Source organism: Salminus brasiliensis, chromosome 15 (assembly GCF_030463535.1).
Source record: "Salminus brasiliensis chromosome 15, fSalBra1.hap2, whole genome shotgun sequence".
Lineage (NCBI taxonomy): Eukaryota > Metazoa > Chordata > Actinopteri > Characiformes > Bryconidae > Salminus > Salminus brasiliensis.
The window spans coordinates 24,396,190-24,413,508 of NC_132892.1; the positions used below are offsets into that span (position 1 = coordinate 24,396,190).

General features: G+C 42.5%; 2 protein-coding genes across 4 annotated transcripts in view; both read right to left on the reverse strand.

Moving 5' to 3' along the window:
- Positions 1-5,382: 5,382 nt before the first annotated feature.
- Positions 5,383-6,654, reverse strand: LOC140536104 (uncharacterized). The gene is made up of 2 exons (XM_072657749.1): positions 6,586-6,654; positions 5,383-6,207 (listed from the first exon to the last, which is right to left on the reverse strand). Exons 1-2 carry the CDS (start codon positions 6,618-6,620, stop codon positions 5,721-5,723), a joined length of 522 nt encoding a protein of 173 aa, XP_072513850.1. The 5' UTR covers positions 6,621-6,654; the 3' UTR covers positions 5,383-5,720.
- Positions 6,655-13,749: 7,095 nt separating this feature from the next.
- pkn1a (protein kinase N1a) overlaps positions 13,750-17,319 on the reverse strand; it is a 55,609-nt gene continuing 52,039 nt past the window's right edge. For all 3 annotated transcript variants that reach the window (XM_072656789.1, XM_072656787.1, XM_072656788.1), the window contains exons 20-22: positions 16,728-16,835; positions 16,511-16,591; positions 13,750-15,951 (exon numbers count right to left, since the gene is read on the reverse strand). In XM_072656789.1, coding sequence (XP_072512890.1) covers positions 15,748-15,951; positions 16,511-16,591; positions 16,728-16,835 — 393 coding nt within the window. In that variant the 3' untranslated portion in view covers positions 13,750-15,747. The remainder of the gene's footprint in view (positions 15,952-16,510; positions 16,592-16,727; positions 16,836-17,319) is intronic.

The window sequence follows — 17,319 nt, forward strand, 5'->3', positions numbered from 1 at the left end:
AAACATCATGCTTTGGGGCTGTTTTTCTGCAAAGGGGACAGGGCGACTGATCTGTGTTAAGAGAAGAATGAACGGGGTCATGTATCGTGAGATTTTAAGCCAAAACCTCCTTCCATCAGTGAGAGCATTGAAGATGGAACGTGGCTGGGTCTTCCAGCATGACAATGATCCCAAACACACTGCTTGAGCAACAAAGGAGTGGCTCTGTAAAAAGCATTTCAAGGTCCTGGAGTGGCCTAGCTAGTCTCCAGACCTCAACCCCATAGAAAATTTGTGGAGGGAGTTGAAAGTCAGTGTTGCCCAGCGACAGCCCCAAAACATCACTGCTCTAGAGGAGATCTGCATGGAGGAATGGGCTAAAATACCAGCTACAATGTGTGCAAACCTGGTGAAGACTTACAGGAAACACTTGACTTCTGTCATTGCCAACAAAAGTTATGTTACAAAGTATTGAGTTGAACTTTTGTTATTGACCAAATACTTATTTTCTACCATAATTTACAAATAAATATCATTTTATCTCTCATAGTTGAAGTGTACCTATGATGAAAATTACAGACCTCTCTCATCTTTCTAAGTAGGAGAACTTGCACAATCAGTGGCTGACTAAATACTTTTTTGCCCCACTGTATTTGTTACCAATGGACTGGGCCAAGTCCTGCCTTGTGCCCAGTGATTCCATGTAGGCTCTGAACCCCCCATGAGCATGACCACTAAGAAGCTCTGATAACAGACAAAGCAGTAATAAGTGAGTATTAACGTTGAGAGATAGATGGACAATATGGGGAGGATCTTGATTCATTTCAACATCCAGTGGCAACTGCCAGTCAGTTTGTGTTGGTTATTAGGGATCAGTTCTGACAGCTTTTACTTAACCTGTTGGTCTCTAGTGACTGCCAGTCAGTCATTGGTAGCTCTCTATATGACCAGCCAATGAAGTGGCAGGTGCCACTCGCATGCATTCTTGGGACATCTGCACATCTGTAGCAGTCAGTAACAGATTTTGATCACAATAGCTATGTCATATGTAACTCAAGTTGGCCAGCCACCTCTGTTTAAATGACCATTTATACCCCATATGTACCATCATTTAGCAAAGCAGTGTATTAATGATTGCCAAGTGGCTCTAGGCAGCAATGTTTACATCCAGCCTCCTCACAATTTTACTATTTAACTATTTTTGATTAGGTAAACATCTGTGATCATTTTCAAGATTCAAATGGGATCTTGGCCATAAATCCACCTGTTATAACTGAATACTGAATATCATAAACCAGTTGTGATTGGTAAGTTCTCTAATGTCAATGTTTCCCAACAAATACACATAACTGTGTCAGCTGTGCTGTTTCAATCATAACCTCTTTAAGTAAAATGTACTTTTTAATCTATCCCATTGGATCCTGTTGCCATCTTTTAGCATATTGGGTGTGTCCTGCCCCCTTGATCACCATCATTGTGTTGTCATTCCTCACAGGCTACCTTATCCTGGGTGTCGAAGAATCTTTTAAAAAGAAAGTCTGTCACATGCGTATAGTTATTCTGCTGATGACATTCTAAGAAAAAACTTGAGTAATCGCATGCAAGCAGCGAGATGACAGCACCAGCATCTCAGTTTATCCCAATTCCAGAGTCCATAAAACCCTGGATCTGAAATCTTTATCTAAAGGAAAACATTAATTACCCAAAGCTAAATTACTTTTAGTTTCACAACTAGTTTTCATCCTCAACTTGAAGATTGAGACTCTGTCTGAGTCCCAAACATTTTCTGGAATAGATAGACTGATACATACTTCTCATACTGATTCCCTCATCATATCCACCCGGAGCTCCACTAGTTCAGGAACTGTATGCACTTTAACTGAACTACTCTCTGCACATAAGATGTGTACTGTTATCTCACCTAGACACTAGATCCCTACACTGTACACTTTATTATGTACGAGATACTGTTTACAACACCAGACTGGTCTACCTCAGCATACACTCCTGAACTCCCTGTTTACTCTTTATTTACACACACACAGCACATCACTTCTCTCCATATTTATTCTATTCCACTTTAATCACCCAGTCTCTTGCACACATTTGTATATTTGTCATTATTTATTGTCTTTGTACTTATTGCCAATGCAAACTGTCTCTGCCAATGTTTTGTCTATTGATCTTGCAGTATTGTATGTCCTTCCTTTTCTGCACTGGAGACTTAACCTAACAATGTTTTGTTGTAATGTACAACCCTGTATTAGTTGTCAGGAATGACAATAAAACTGAAATGAACTGAAAGAATACGATCAAACGCTTTTTAAAAAAACTAAAAGATCTATTTTACAGGGCAAGTCACTGAAACACACTGTTCCTCAGTGCTACCTTTCTCAGGTGCATTTTACTGCTGTCCAATGAAAAACATGTTGTGTTTTTATATATTTTATATATATATATATATTATTGTTTTTTAACTAAAAAATAGGGAGTTATATATATATATATATATTTTTTTTTTATTTGGATAATGAAAATGGTTTGAGATTTGTTTTTAACAGTGTTGAGTTGTGCTGACAGAGTAGCCCCTCGTTTTCTATTTTGATGGCATTATTTTTTCTCCCACCTGTTTTTGGCCATTTCCGTTTTCGGGCATTTTTTCACACGTGTTTTCGGGCATTTCCGCTGTCCCTCCAGTTTTCGGGCATTTCTGTTTTCCCATCCGTTTTCGGGCATTTCCGTTTTCGGGCATTTTTTTTCACACCTGTTTTCGGGCATTTCCGCTGTCCCTCCAGTTTTCGTGCATTTCTGTTTTCCTACCCGTTTTCGGGCATTTCCGTTTTCCTACCCGTTTTCGGGCATTTCCGTTTTCCTACCCGTTTTCGGGCATTTCTGTTTTCCTACCCGTTTTCGGGCATTTCCGTTTTCCCACCTGTTTTCGGGCATTTCCGTTTTCCTACCCGTTTTCGGGCATTTCTGTTTTCCCACCCGTTTTCGGGCATTTCCGTTTTCCCACCCGTTTTCGGGCATTTCCGTTTTCCTACCCGTTTTCGGGCATTTCTGTTTTCCCACCCGTTTTCGGGCATTTCCGTTTTCCTACCCGTTTTCGGGCATTTCTGTTTTCCTACCCGTTTTCGGGCATTTCTGTTTTCCTACCCGTTTTCGGGCATTTCCGTTTTCCTACCCGTTTTCGGGCATTTCTGTTTTCCTACCCGTTTTCGGGCATTTCTGTTTTCGGGCATTTTGTTCACACCTGTTTTGGTGCATTTTCTTCTTCTACTCCAATCAGTCCATTCCCGAGTTTTATCTGCCATTCAAATCTAGTCCACTTCTTTATGCAGGACAGCTCAGCACTGCTGAATCTTTTAACTTCAGCTACTTGCTCACATGGAGAGGTTGAGAGGTGGGAAACTTCTTATGGTCAAAGTTTACATGTAGAGACTTTAATTGACATAACCTGTAACACTGTATTATGGCACAGTAGTGGTCCCATGGTGCATTGGGGTCTATTTTAACTTTGTAATTAGTTCATCAGAATGGACTTTTGTAGTAGGCGCCCTTAGAAGCATACCCTCATTCCTCAGCACTCTTCTGAGTGTTGGGCAGAGCCTCTGGGGACGTCCCTGTTTCCCCTTGATGGCTCTGCGTCTGGAAAGCGAGAGTCAGGAACCTGTTGCTCCTGCATTTGCTGTAATGCTCCTGACTTGGAGGAGATCCCCATTGCCTCTAATGCCCCTGAGCACTGGTAGGAGCCCTGGAAGCAGACCCAGAACTCATAGAGCCATTTCCCCTCAATGGCTCAAGTGAGTTCTTTAGTTTGCCATCACTAGTTGTTTCTATTTATTACTCATGGTGTTAACTAAGCTGAGTGTTAGCTTAGCTGACTGAACTACAACGATGTTTCATAAAGTAAAGATTATGCATTTCAAACCCTTGCTGTCAGATTGCAGCTGTTTGTTCAAGCAATGCGTTTGTGGGCTTTCTCGATAACTAACCTGAACCTATTTGACAAAAAATTAAGTCTATGTTCTGCTTGTCTGTCATCTGGTGTGGCTGATAAAAGGCAGAGTTTAGTTACTGAAGAAATGCTATGTAAAGAAGCTTTACCAGTTCTAATCAAACCTCTTTAAACAACAGTAAACTACTTTCCTCACTTAACCTGAGTCACAAACTCATCGCTTTTACCCTAGCAGTTATTAAACCTTTGATCAAGAAACCAAATCTTGATCCTAGTGTACTGTCTATTTACAGTCCTATTTCTAACCTAGATGTCTTTCACTGGACAGCGATGAAATATTGAGAGGGAGAATTCTTTCCTTCTCTTCACTTTTTACTTTCACTCTGTGATTTCTTTTGCTACCTGTTTTAAGTGTTTTGTAATCCTACTCATATTCTGGTATTTTCATTGTCCACCAGTTTTCAGGCATTTCCCTTTTAAAGTTTATTATTTTTTTCTAGTCCCATGAATCCACCCATCCATTCAGCCCAAATTTGAGCCACATTCAACATTTACATCTGGCCCAACTTGCATGCATGGCAGTCCAGAGGTGCTGGATCTTTTAACTAGCGATTTATTGACTTACACTGTGGCATGATATCGTGGCATAGAAGTTCTCCCATGATGCCATGTGTACCTTTTAGATATTTTATTTAGCTAATTAGAGTAAGAAATTAAGTAGTAGATTTGTTTCTGATAGGTTTCTGTTCCCTACTCACCTTCGTCGTGTCAACTAAGCTCAGATGACGGTTGTATTAAAAAGAGAACAGTTTTTTAATGTTCTGGATTTGTAAATCTGTAACTCAAATCAACACAATTTAAGTGGTTTTAATTCACCTGAAATTTTCAAAAATCATTTGATGGACTTAGTTCATCCAGTTCTGTCAACCAATTCCCCTAACAGAGAGCTGCTTGTACTGTGCAGATCTGAAGTCTAAGGGCTGTGATTGGTTTATGCTGAATGGATGAGCTGCATTGACTCTGTAACGTTTCCATGGCAGCAACGGAATCAGTGACATCACAATGGGCGACTCCTGGCTGCCCTTAAATAGTTGAGACAGTTCAGACAGAAGCTCATTATGACATCGACCACCCTGCAGGTAGGACCGCCCCTCTACTCCTCTATTCCCGCTGTCTTTACTCTCTTTATCATTAATATTCAATAATAATATTATTAATATCATTTATTAGTATCATAAAATAGATGACTGATATACTGACCACATATAATAACGCACTTTCAGGATCAGATTTATATATTAAATGACGCCCACCTGAGAAAAAGTAACTAAGAAATGAACAAAATCAATGTCGTCTTAATGACAGTTTTCATTTTGTCTTTTCTCTTGTTTCTTATTATTACATCAATATAGTGCTAGGTGTCATGGAGGCCAACAGTGAAACAAATGATCTCCTGATACCTGCAGAAGAAGAGATCAAAAACATGGCCACATCTCCTGAAGAACAAAACATTCAGGTAAAACAGGAAGAAGATCAGCTGTCCCACGAAGAGCTCCAGAAGACATCCCCCAGAGCTGAAAGCTCAGAACTACTGGACAGTTGTGGGGAGCTGGAAATTGAGAGCAGCTACATCCCCAGCAGTCTCGCCACTGACGAAGACATGGACTTGCTCATGGCCATGGTTGAGTCAGGGGCAACTATTGATTTTATGAAGCTTCCCCTTGAAACTTCTTCTAGGGACCCTGAGGATATCATTGGTGAAATACTGATGAGGTCCTTCAAATCATTTGGCATAGATCCTGAGGAAGAGGAGAAGGAGGATCCTCTGCCTGCAGTCTATCCCCAAACTGGCCTTCGGAAAATAAGGGCTGTACTTGATGTCCGTCCTTATGTTAAAGCCTGCTCTCCAACCAGCAGTGATGCTGGTGATTCTGGTGACGCTGGTGATTCTGGTGACGCTGGTGACGCTGGTGATTCTGGTGACGCTGGTGATTCTGGTGATGCTGGTGACGCTGGTGACGCTGGTGATTCTGGTGACGCTGGTGACTCTGGTGACTCTGGTGACTCTGGTGACGCTGGTGACGCTGGTGATTCTGGTGACGCTGGTGACTCTGGTGACGCTGGTGACGCTGGTGATGCTGGTGATTCTGGTGACGCTGGTGGTGAGGTAAGCGACACTTTGGAGGTAGGTAACATCTCTCCTGAACAGGATATGTCCCATGTTTCCAGGCCTGACGTTGAAGAGGACAGCCTTCCCGAAGAGCCCGTTCCTGTGACGGAGAAGAAGAGGAGGTTTAGATCTTTGCTTGTCAGGATGGGACTGAAGGTAGTAGTTTAATAAAAACACACTTCATATGATTTGTTAGATTATGTATGATTGTGTTAATAGTAAGACCTCTCATTTAGCTTGAGCTATTTCATGATAATTTTCTGTCTTGGTTTTTGTTTTGTTTGTTAAATGTTTGCTCATCAAGAAATCAAAGAACGTGTGTCCTGCAGAAACAGTGTCTGAGGATCATCAGCCCAGCTCCTCTGCAAATCATCTGGAGAGTGAGTACATGAACCTAAGCATACAGTTAGTCACAGTGCTAGACACACTAATGCCAGTGTTTCTTAAGCTTCTGTTCAAGTGTTGCTCAAAATCTCACTTTTTCTTTGATAAAGTAGAAAACAGTTCCTTCATTGTAGTAAGAAAACAGTTTAGTGACTGAGTTTCTGGTTCATCTTGTCTTTTGCAGTTGGAGGGAGAGAAACATCTGCTTCGGTGTCACCATTCACCAAAGCTCGCAAGCGGCTGTCCAGGATGTTCGCCGCCATCCGCAAAGCCTTCCGTAATCCCTTCAAAAGAGTAATTCGGCCAATTTAAACACTGCGTTGCATGTACGGTGCTGTTTTTTCTAAATTGACATATTTGTCACACTTAATAATTTAAGATCCTAAAATTTAATTGGATAAAATAATGGATGTGGCCTAGCATGTAGCACTGGGCAGAGCCTGGAGCGAGGGAGTCAGATGACCACTGCTCCTCTCATCACTCTCCAGAGTGCTGGACAGAATGTTGAGGAGTATGTTGAGTGAGTGCTCTTCTGAGCACCAGTTGGAGCCACGGAAGCAGACCCTGATTCCCCAGTGCTCTTCTTAGTGCTGGGCAGAGCCTATAGGGACGTCCCCATTGTCCCTGATGGCCCTGAGCCCTGCCAGGAGCCTGGGAAAAGGGAGTCTGCTGACTAGAGCTTCTCTCAGCAATGGTCAGAGCCTTCGCCCTGATGCTCCAGTGCGCTCCTGAGTGCTTGGCGGAACCTGGGGCAACTCATTGTTGTCTCTGATATTTCTGAGCACCGGGAGGAGCCTTGGAGGAAGCCTTGTTCTCAATGCCCCTGAGCACCTGCAGGAGCTCTTAGAAGCATACCCTCATTCCTCAGCACTCTTCTGAGTGTTGGGCAGAGCCTCTGGGGACGCCCCTGTTTCCCCTTGATGGCTCTGAGTCTGGGGAGAGAGATTCAGCTAACCTGTTGCTCCTGTCAGCCATGGTCAGAGCATTTGCTCTAATACTCCTGACTTGGAGGAGGTCCCTATTGTCTCGATTGCCCCTGAGCACTGGTAGGAGCCCTGGAAAAAGACCTCAATTCCCCAGAACTCTCATAGCCATTTCCCCTCAATGGCTTTGAGTCTGGGAGGAGAGGTCATGCTGACTTGGGTTCCTATCAGCAATGGTCTCCGATTCCCCAGTACTCTCTTGAGTGCTGCTTAGAGCCTCTGGGGTCTCCATCATCCTCAATGCCCTTAAGTGCTTGGAAGAGTCTGGAGAACAGCCCCTACTCTCCTGTTGTCTTCTGAGCACTGGGCAGTGGCTTGATGGCAGGTCCCGATGCTCAGGCATTCGCCAGAGCACTGGATGGAGCCTTGGTTGCAGGTGAGCTAATGAGGACGTCCTCAGCAGCGGGTGTCCTCAGCTGGAGGAGGAAAGGCAATAATACCCTCGGCTACATGTAAGGTGACATCCTTGGTCATTCTATACTTCTTTTAAGTAACTTGACATGTTACTGTCCGGTGTCGACCAGCAGAGGATGGGTTCCTCTTTTGAGTCTTGGTTCCCCTCAAGGTTTCTTCCTCTTACTCTGGGGGGAGTTTTTCCTTGCCACTGTCGCCTTTGGCTTGCTCAAAAGAGGCTCGGACCCGGATTACTTAAAAGCAGTATATGAATACATTTAAAATTCAATCATTGTGACAAATATGTTAAAATAGAGGAAATCAGGTCCAATGCTTTCTCACAGCACCGAGTCTTGTAAAATAAATATGCAGTCTGCAGTTCAGTCCTGTGTGGATGTGTTTACTTCATTTGCTACATTCAGTCTCTTTAAGTTAATGAAGCTCTTTAACTAATGAAAAATATGACAGATATATCTTGTATATGTGAATTTGCCACAAGCTGTTCTTAATATGTACATGTAAACTCTCTAACTTTACATTTCTAATAATCATCTTTATAGAAATAGGATTTCTTTCAGATAGTTTGTTAATAATCTGATAGTTTAATAGATGCCTACATTGTATGGTAGAAAAATGAGGAGTGATTATAAGAGTGTAAAAGGGAAATGATCTTCACTGCCCTCTCTTGGAGAAAACAGAGAGACGTCATCACAGAAAACCAAGGGGAAATGGGGTGATGTATACATTACAGTCAGAATGAGGAAACATGTAGTGAAGCTTTTATATTATTTTACATTTAAGTCAGTTTAGCAACAACAGCTAAAACAACAGTGTGTTTTCTGAAAGGCTTTCATCTTCATTAATAACAGTTTCTTTCATTATTTACATTATAATACATTATAGAATATTATTATTTATCTCCATCTTTAAACTCCTGATTTATTAGAAACACATCATTGATACATTTTTGGGGGACAAGATTAACAAAAGCCCCCAAAACCTCCACACATCAACCAAAGGTCAGATGTATATAGAGTACTAAAGTCTACAATTACAAGTACTACTAGTACTCTGATGAAGTTTTACTTAAGGACAAGTAAAATTACTGCTGTAAAAATCTCCTCAGGTTAAAGTAAAAAGTAGATCATTTAAAATGTACTCAGAGTAAAACTTACTGACTTACTATTTGAACATAAACTGTGGATTCTGAAACCATCCCTCTTTTCTTCACCAGCAAACACCAGCAGCAGTCATACTGCAGACCTATCAATCAAAAACGGGTCACGGTCACAAGATCACTTTCCCTAAATCATCCAATAATGACCAAACTCTAAGAGTCAGGGAGCTCCAGGATGTATTTAAGACAGGGTGAAACTGCTGTGGTATTTAAGGTGGAAGGAAAATCAATATCTGGCCCATATCGGCATGCATGGTGGACTAGAAGTGCAGAATCCTCTAGCAAGATCTAGCCGATCAAAGGTAGTGGTTGAGGGCTTCATCTGATAGAGTTCTGACTAGTAATTGCCATTAGCAGCTGCCAGTGGGCCTGTGTGTTACTATTATAAGTCCTATTCACTGAATCCAAGATTTTGTTATGGTCTTCTTGCGCAACATCTTGCCAGGTGTGATGTGAGACAATCCAATGGAAGAAAATCTGAAATTTGATTTTGTTTTTATTTTCAATAATGAAGATCACAGAACAACAAACAACTACAGATGGAAAAGCATTAGGAACACAGCTGGAATCTCAAACCCTGAAACAGCCCTTATTCTATGAATCAGTCCCAAGCTCAGTCCTGAGATCTCAGCTTAGTTCACATGATGGTGATCTCTCAAAATCCCCAACACTCCCCAAAATCACCCAACCAACCATCCCAAACCGTCTCATAGAACAAACACTAACACCATTAACACCCCAAAGCATCATGGGAGCATTCCTATGTTACATTATCATCTCACTGTGTGGGTCAGTTTTGGGGGATTTCCTGGTCCTACCTGGTTTCAGCTATCCACCTGTTTTAGGGGATTTTCTTCCCCATCTGTTGTGTTGGCTTTTCTTTTCTCATCCATTTTTGGGTATTTTGGATTTTTCTCTCGATGCTGCGTTTTTTCCACCTGTTTTCTGGTGTTATGTGTATTCCTGATTTTCCTGATAGTTGTGAGATGTAGTCTCAGGACTATGGAAATGCATGGTTTAGCATTAGCAGTTCTTATTGAGTCGCTCAGGCTGATAATAGGTTTGATTAAATGACTCTTCATAAATTTTCATTGTTCACCAGTTTTCTGGTATTTCTTTTTTGCAGCTATTTTCTTTTATCTTTTTATGAACTTTTGGAGTGGATGGTAGAGGGTTTGCGCGTTTCTTGAGTACTCACCATTAAGCTGAGATTGAATCTGAAGTAAACTGTAGAAGAGTTTTAAATATCTGCAGATCTAAATGTGGTGATTATTATCTGTTCATTTCTGATTTTCAACCAGTTTCAATTAAAAGTGTTTTACTGTTTTCTTTTCTTCTGCAAAGTTTTCCACTTCTTATGCAGATTGTTCCTCCTGTTTCCCCAATATGAGTCTGTCACTGTTCAGTGAATATGTCTTCTATTGTTAATAACTGCTCAATAGAAACTTTAAACACTGATATGGATCATTCTGTCACCTCGACACTTTGTATTTTCACTTTGTGACTTTGTCCCACACAATTCCAGGTATGTACTTTTCCCACCTCTGCTTTTTTCTTTTCCCATCTCTTCTCATGAATGTTATTTTAGCCCAAACCTGAACCACATCCAGCACACAGTCTCTTGTAAGAGCGCTCTGGGTTCTGTAGATTACTTTAGTTAGCTATGATTCATTTTACTGTCTCTTTACTGACAAATCTGACCATTAAGGTAATAAAATGTTCAGTGGCCTCCAAACAAATGAGGGAACAGTAGATACTGATCCCTTTTTCTGAACAATATAAAAACTTTAAACACCCAAATCTAGTAAATAAAGAGATGTGGTTTAATATGTCCAAACTAAGAGGTACAGAACCAGAGTTCAAATCAAATGAAAGGGGGGTTACAACATTATACTGCATCCAGATCTTATTCATTTACAGCCCCCCACTAAAGAGAATTACACCCAGAATTGGAGCTCTAAAATCTTAGACTTCACCTTTCACTAAAACGAGCACACCGCTCGTTAGCCCGCCGATGTAGCTAGCACGCCGCTCGTCAGCCCGCCGATGTAGCTAGCACGCCGCTCGTTAGCCCGCCGATGTAGCTAGCACGCCGCTCGTTAGCCCGCCGATGTAGCTAGCATGCCGCTCGTCAGCCCGCCGATGTAGCTAGCACGCCGCTCGTCAGCCCGCCGATGTAGCTAGCATGCCGCTCGTTAGCCCGCCGATGTAGCTAGCATGCCGCTCGTTAGCCCGCCGATGTAGCTAGCATGCCGCTCGTCAGCCCGCCGATGTAGCTAGCATGCCGCTCGTTAGCCCGCCGATGTAGCTAGCATGCCGCTCGTTAGCCCGCCGATGTAGCTAGCATGCCGCTCGTCAGCCCGCCGATGTAGCTAGCATGCCGCTCGTTAGCCCGCCGATGTAGCTAGCATGCCGCTCGTTAGCCCGCCGATGTAGCTAGCACGCCGCTCGTTAGCCCGCCGATGTAGCTAGCATGCCGCTCGTTAGCCCGCCGATGTAGCTAGCACGCCGCTCGTTAGCCCGCCGATGTAGCTAGCACGCCGCTCGTTAGCCCGCCGATGTAGCTAGCATGCTGCTCGTTAGCCCGCCGATGTAGCTAGCATGCCGCTCGTCAGCCCGCCGATGTAGCTAGCATGCCGCTCGTTAGCCCGCCGATGTAGCTAGCATGCCGCTCGTTAGCCCGCCGATGTAGCTAGCATGCCGCTCGTTAGCCCGCCGATGTAGCTAGCATGCCGCTCGTTAGCCCGCCGATGTAGCTAGCATGCCGCTCGTCAGCCCGCCGATGTAGCTAGCATGCCGCTCGTCAGCCCGCCGATGTAGCTAGCATGCCGCTCGTCAGCCCGCCGATGTAGCTAGCATGCCGCTCGTTAGCCCGCCGATGTAGCTAGCATGCCGCTCGTCAGCCCGCCGATGTAGCTAGCACGCCGCTCGTTAGCCCGCCGATGTAGCTAGCACGCCGCTCGTTAGCCCGCCGATGTAGCTAGCACGCCGCTCGTTAGCCCGCCGATGTAGCTAGCACGCCGCTCGTTAGCCCGCCGATGTAGCTAGCACGCCGCTCGTTAGCCCGCCGATGTAGCTAGCACGCCGCTCGTTAGCCCGCCGATGTAGCTAGCATGCCGCTCGTTAGCCCGCCGATGTAGCTAGCACGCCGCTCGTCAGCCCGCCGATGTAGCTAGCATGCCGCTCGTTAGCCCGCCGATGTAGCTAGCATGCCGCTCGTTAGCCCGCCGATGTAGCTAGCACGCCGCTCGTTAGCCCGCCGATGTAGCTAGCATGCCGCTCGTTAGCCCGCCGATGTAGCTAGCATGCCGCTCGTTAGCCCGCCGATGTAGCTAGCACGCCGCTCGTTAGCCCGCCGATGTAGCTAGCACGCCGCTCGTTAGCCCGCCGATGTAGCTAGCATGCCGCTCGTTAGCCCGCCGATGTAGCTAGCATGCCGCTCGTTAGCCCGCCGATGTAGCTAGCACGCCGCTCGTTAGCCCGCCGATGTAGCTAGCATGCCGCTCGTCAGCCCGCCGATGTAGCTAGCATGCCGCTCGTCAGCCCGCCGATGTAGCTAGCATGCCGCTCGTCAGCCCGCCGATGTAGCTAGCATGCCGCTCGTTAGCCCGGCGATGTAGCTAGCACGCCGCTCGTTAGCCCGCCGATGAACTGAGCGAGTGAGCAGCTTAACGAGAGCCTCTCTGACTACTCGGAGATACGAGGTTTTTAGGCTTTCACTCCTCATAATAAGCTTTTCTAGACCCACATTAAATCATTTTTACATGAATTACATAAGTGAATTTTGAGTAAATGATATAAGTTAATTTTTATATCAATAAAATGATATAAATGAAAGTTGTCTGTGCTGTTAAATGGTTCTTTGTGTTCTAATAGATATGGGACATTTTGGTGGTTGGTTTGGTGATTGTGAATTCTTTGATAATCACCGTCATGATGTTAACTAAGCAGGAATAATACCTCCAGACTGGATCTGAGAATAGGGAGTTTTTATATATATATTTTTTGTTTGGTGGTGGATGCAATACTGCCAGACAATCATTTAGGACTGAGACCATGTCAGAGAAGTAAGATTGAGCACTAGACTGCCTGAATGTTTCGTTTTCTATTTTACAGAATAATTTCCCCCTACACGTTTTCAGGCATCTTCATTTCCCCCCCTCGTTTCATTGGGTCTGAGCACTGGACTGCCCGACTTCAGTTTCTTCTATTACTAAAGTGTGTAGGGATGTATAAGGTTTTTTCCTCTGTCCCTCCCTTAAAAAACAACAAAACAAAACATATGTTTCAGTGACATAAAGCTTAGTCTCCAATGATCATGTGATTGTCTGATTTTTTTAGCAAATCTGTGAACCACTGTTTAAATGTGGTACTGCTATGAAAACTCAAGAAAACTCAGTTGACCAATCTTTCATTTCCTATGAATTCCTGTGAATTTGGGACTGATGAAAATGCTGAATTACTCCAACAAAAGCAGGATTAGCTCTATTCTAATACCCTTGATTTTGGGATAAACAATGAATGAGAAGGTGTCTCAATACTTCTGTCCATATAGTGTAGTTCTTTGTGTAAAGTCCTGTAACACATTCCCATAATTATGGAATGCGAAAACATCAATATTTTGTTGTTTAAGAAACACGATTACTAAGGAATGTGAATCCAAAATATCTGAGGTGCCAAAAATGCACATAGACAAACACAGCAGTGTTTCCAACAAGTCTTTATAAATACAGCTCAACAGTTCTGATGATTTGTAATAGTAGTATTTTGGACACAGTCAAAAAAATTCATCAACACCGACCAGCAAATAACAGGAAAATGAGTTTGTCCTGACGGCAGCCATGTTGTTGTCTCAGATTTGGTGATGGGTAATACAGACATCAATCATGAGGCCAAAGTCTGTACTAAAGATTGTGCTACATGTTTATCAGTGTATTGAGGATTCGGTGATATGGAAATGTAAAAATTCATTTTGCACAAATAATCCCTTCATAACACATTTTAAAATCCAGTGTTTAAATATAGGGATTTAACACTAAATGGGCTTAGAAATGCTAAAATAATCTTTTTTTCCTCTTCAAATCATTTCCTACACATTTCCACCCAAACAAAAAAAATTCTATCCTAAAAATGATAACCAAATAAACCAAGAGCTGTCAGCAATTTCACAGTCTTGTAGTTTTTGAAGTAAAGTAGGTCCAGTCCAGGAATACTCCAGTGGTTTTCAAACTATTATCTGTCGACCATGTACAACAATAATTTTTAAGCCTTTCTTAATTTGAATGGCTGTCACTTAGTCTGAGTTTTCTTTTGTTTTCTAATGGTTCATACAAGCCATAACTCAATGTTTACTAGTAAAACCTTAACTATGAATTTTATATTAGTGGTGATATCAGATCTACAGATCTATTAAAGATATTTTAACTAGTGATATTGTAAGGGCAACATATCCTCTTACTAGTCATGTAACCATTGATTTATATGGAATCTCATTTTCTGTTCTTTTTATAATTAAATTCAAATGAAAGATATTTAGTTAGATTAAAATATATTTAGTAGTAAAAATGTAACTCCAGATAGTTTAACTATTCATAGTTTAACAGAGATACAGCAGATCAAGATTAGGTTGAAAACCACTGAAGTGTTCTCCCTTTAAAAATGCAGGAGTAGTAGTGCTAGTGTCCGAGCAGTATCTAGCATATTCTGAAAACATCAAGAAAACTATTCAGAGGCTCTGTGAACACACTGGACTGAATCTCAACATTCATGGTAATTCTCCAACCCAATTTAGTCCTAAATTAAGATTTCCTGTTTTTCAGATTTTTTTACTGAAATGAAACTTGTGGGTGCAATTCCATATTCAGGCTGTTGTGTAGATCTGGATTCTGGAAGTTCTGAAGGCAAGTTCTGTCAAGTCACCTTATTTCCTCTTCTCAAACACAAAACCGTTCAAAATAAGCATTGTACGTAACATTAGCTCATATTACCCTTAGTTCATGATTCTTTGTACTGCTTCTTTTAATGTATATATTTTTCACGCCGTCCGTTCTAGGCATCTTTTTTCAGTTCCTTTGACTAACATACTTAAAAGATTCTAAGTAAAAAGATTCAAAAGGGACAGAATATAAAGTTAAGGCATTTTCATTCTCCATTCGAAACATTTCCAAAATCACAGTGTGTAAAAAAAAAAAAAAAAAAAAAAAGTTTCACTGGGTTCAGACAGCTTGTCAGAAAGAAAGCTGCTGGCTGTCTCACTCTTCTATGAATGAAGAGGTGTTGAGGTGAAAGGCAGAAGTGGGTGACAGAAAGAGGTGATATGGGAAAGACTACATTTGGCCAACGTTCTTCTCTTCAGCTGAAATACACATCTCTCTCTCTTATCGTTATATTGAAAATATGCCAGATAGCCTTTAGCATCCCCTCTTCTTGCTGAGCCCACACAATCTCCATCTCTCAATTCTGTTTCCCGCAAAATCCGTGCTCCATTCCAGCGTCAAACCTCCACACCTTTACTAAGCCGTAGTCTCTTCAAATTTCATTCTGGCATCCACTGAACAAACACAAGCCATCCACAATGGCCGGCCTTTTACTGTCACAGTGTAGTGGTAATGACAGAGTCACGCCGGTATCACAGTCAGGGAGAAAATAAAACAATTCTGGATGACCGCGTGGTCTTTGAGGTCTCCACAACATTCGGAAAAGTTCAGCAGAGGTCAGAGACGTAGTCAAAGTCACGGAAGCTGTCCTGGTCTTTGCGCGAGAGTACACGAGGTTCCCTTGGAGGTGTGAGGGTGGGAGCTTCTGTTGTGAATTCTTCATCAAAGTTGCTGACGTCCTCGTTTCCCCCAATGGAAGGAACGAATGGGGGAGGAAGCTTTCGAAGGAGAAGAGCCTCCCAGTCCATATTCTGAAAGAAATATGGAGATTATTAGAGTAAGGGGGAGATTGTGAAATATCAAATCTCAAACAAAATTCTCTTACAGACCAATATTTAATTTGTACTAGTAGTGTAGAGGTGTCTGAAGAGAATACTTGGTGCCTCCTGAAGGCCCAACTATACATGAATGTGTGGTGGCATAGTAGCAAGCAGTGTCTAAATCAGAATATACACAAAGCAAAGTTATACAACTTATGATATTACAAATGTATAATGTTTGCACTGTGTGCATAAACCAAGATCGCTGTTGTAGGTTGGTAAAAGGTAAAGCTATCTCCTCAGAGGTGAGTATATGCCATGTACCTTCCAAATATAGGTTCCAGCTACTTGCATTTGCAATTTAGCTTATGCTAGCAGGCATCATTAATTAATCACATTGAATAAATGGTTTCAATATCATGACTGGAACTTCCTACCCATAGAAAACACTGAAAGAGTATATGAGGTTAATTGTGTCAGGGATCATGTGCATTCTTTGCTTGATGCAGTAGGAGTAGTTGTGAGGTTCTAGACTGGGGGAATCTCTTACCCTGAAGAAAGACTGTTTCTTAACCTCTTCAGCATCCTTCTCTCCTGAGCCCAGTCTCCTCTCCGGATTCCTCCGTAAGAGCTGTAAAACAACAGACAAGGTTTACAGTTGACTTATGTTCAAACTGCCCACATGTTCACAAGCCTTTTAAGTTTATTTACTATTTCTTGGGGTTCTAAGAAATAACTGCAAACAGGTAAGCAGCTCTGAAACATACCCTTCTCATAATGGCAATGGCTTCAGATGACAGGAACCGTGGGTAACGGACCTCATCGTTCACTATACTGTCAAATACCTCCTCTTCATCGTCCCCTGGAAATGGAGACTGGAAGGCAGATTGAGAAAGAGGCAGAGAGGGAAAGAGTGAAAGAGAAAGAGACACAGACAAAATCATTCAGTACTAAACATAGAAACTGCTGTTCAAAACAGGCCAGATGTCTTGCAGGCTTTTACTTGAGCCTACGTTATCAAGCTTCCTCAATTTAACCTAAACTGTCAATGTTAACAACCACATCCGTAACCGCCAGCAGTAAACAACTACATAAGCTGTGCTTTGAGGAACTTGCCAAATAGCGTGGACAGTACGAGTACTGTAAAAGCAGGGCATACAGTGATATGCTGCAATGCCTCATTTATTATATGAAGCCAAAAAAAAAAAAAAAACAACAGATCTTCAAAAGCATGTCAAAACTGTATACTCACCATAGAAAAAAACAATGTCAAAAGAACTTGGAACAGCCAGACATAAGTCTAAGGTCATCAAACCTGATGCCAAGCATCAGCTAGAAGGGTATAAGCCCTGGACTGTG